The following is a 1,573-nucleotide window of genomic DNA, read 5'->3' as shown; positions in this document are numbered from 1 at the left end:
AAATGTGGAATAAAGTTGTTATTTTTGTTTTCTTTGTGCAAAAAAGCATTCTCCTAGCTTCGTAACTTTAGAGTTGAACCACTGATGTCACACGGACTACTTTGTCGATCATCTTGGTACTTTTCTGGACCTTGAACGTGGTAGTTACCTTGGTGTCTATGGGAGGGTCAGAGAGCCCTCAGATTTCATCAAAAATATCTTAAATTGTGTTCCGAAGATGAACGAAGGTCTTACGGGTTTGGAACAACACAAGGGTGAGTAATTAATGACAGAATTTTCATTTTGGGTGAACTAACCCTTTAAGGTGAATACAATTTTTCTTTTGTTTTGTCCAATGTAATGTTCTAGCATGAAAATATCCATATAATACCATCTGCCAATGAATAGCAATAGCAAATCCATAAAAATCGTGACTGTGAATTGTTTCATTATTAAAAAACGGGATGGACAGCGAGACAGCTCTCTACAGTTTGGAACAGAGATAACCTGTCTATGTTCAGTTATCTGTTTATGTTTCGCATTTTGAAGTTTTAATCAAATCTTTATTTGTAGGACACAAATGCAGAGTTAGCCGAGCACGCAAAGGACATGGAAACGCTCCAGAAACTGACTGAGGAACTCGGCAAGCTGGGTCCAGAAGGAAGCACAGCTCTTCTTCAGAGCAAGATGCAGAACATCTCTGACAACTTTAATGCTTTTAAAGAGACAATTACTGAGAAGTAAGTGATTATTAAGTAACAGCACTTAGCATAAAAACAATACTTAGAATAAAAACACAGACTATGCCTCAAATTATGATATTGTTTTATTCCAATGTGTCCCATTAATTTTTTATACTTCTCTAGGCTCTGAAATATGTCCCTGTTATTTATTTAATTGGATAAAGTGACGCTAGAACTGTTATAGAATTAAAACCATGTGCTATAATGGAACAGTATTACAAGAAATGTAATATTATTATTTATGCTTTTGCCAGATGTCAAACTATTTAATAAAACTCTATATGCATATGCGTCGTGTGTATTGCAGAAAAGAGGAGGTTTCATCCTGCCAGAAGCAGCTGCAGGAGTTCAAAGCTGCCGCAGGGGTGTTAATGAAATGGCTGGAGGAGACAAAAGAGCAAGTGCCAGTGCTTCAGCCCAACTGCAGTGAACAGGGCCTGGGAACAGACCTGCAGAAAGTCAATGTGAGTGATGGACTTAACTTTTCACCTATTATTGTGGGACCACAAAACCTTCAGGACAAAACGATGATGTAAATGAACAGAAAATAACTAAAAGAAGACACACATCTCACTGAGCATGGCTGACTCTTCATTTAGAGGCACTTTTAACCATTTAAAACCTATTTGTCAAATTTTGTTGACAAATTTTTAATAATTGTTTTGTAAAATGATGGTAACAACAGCATTGTTTCTAGCATTGCGACATATTTGATATAGAAAAGAAGAAAAATGGCAAAGCATTGCATTTTAGTACTTTTTGTGAAATTATAATAGAAGAACTGTTTGTGTGGGAAAGAAGCCCAAAATAGAATAATTCTAGCAAACATTCTATCGCACTGATCAGCACTG

At 36.2% G+C, this 1,573-nt stretch overlaps 1 protein-coding gene across 1 annotated transcript in view; it reads left to right on the top strand.

Annotated features, from left to right (window-relative positions):
• LOC107712326 (dystonin-like) overlaps nucleotides 1–1,573 on the top strand; it is a 120,240-nt gene that overhangs the window by 67,568 nt on the left and 51,099 nt on the right. The window contains exons 50-51 of the mRNA XM_016517550.1: nucleotides 553–719; nucleotides 1,030–1,186. Of these exons, the coding sequence (XP_016373036.1) occupies nucleotides 553–719; nucleotides 1,030–1,186 (324 nt within the window). The remainder of the gene's footprint in view (nucleotides 1–552; nucleotides 720–1,029; nucleotides 1,187–1,573) is intronic.

This window comes from Sinocyclocheilus rhinocerous, unplaced genomic scaffold (genome assembly GCF_001515625.1).
Source record: "Sinocyclocheilus rhinocerous isolate Xijiao unplaced genomic scaffold, SAMN03320098_v1.1 scaffold358, whole genome shotgun sequence".
In the NCBI taxonomy this organism is placed as follows: Eukaryota; Metazoa; Chordata; class Actinopteri; order Cypriniformes; family Cyprinidae; genus Sinocyclocheilus; species Sinocyclocheilus rhinocerous.
The sequence above is the reverse complement of the archived record's forward strand: the minus strand, read 5'-3'. Positions and strand labels throughout refer to the sequence as shown.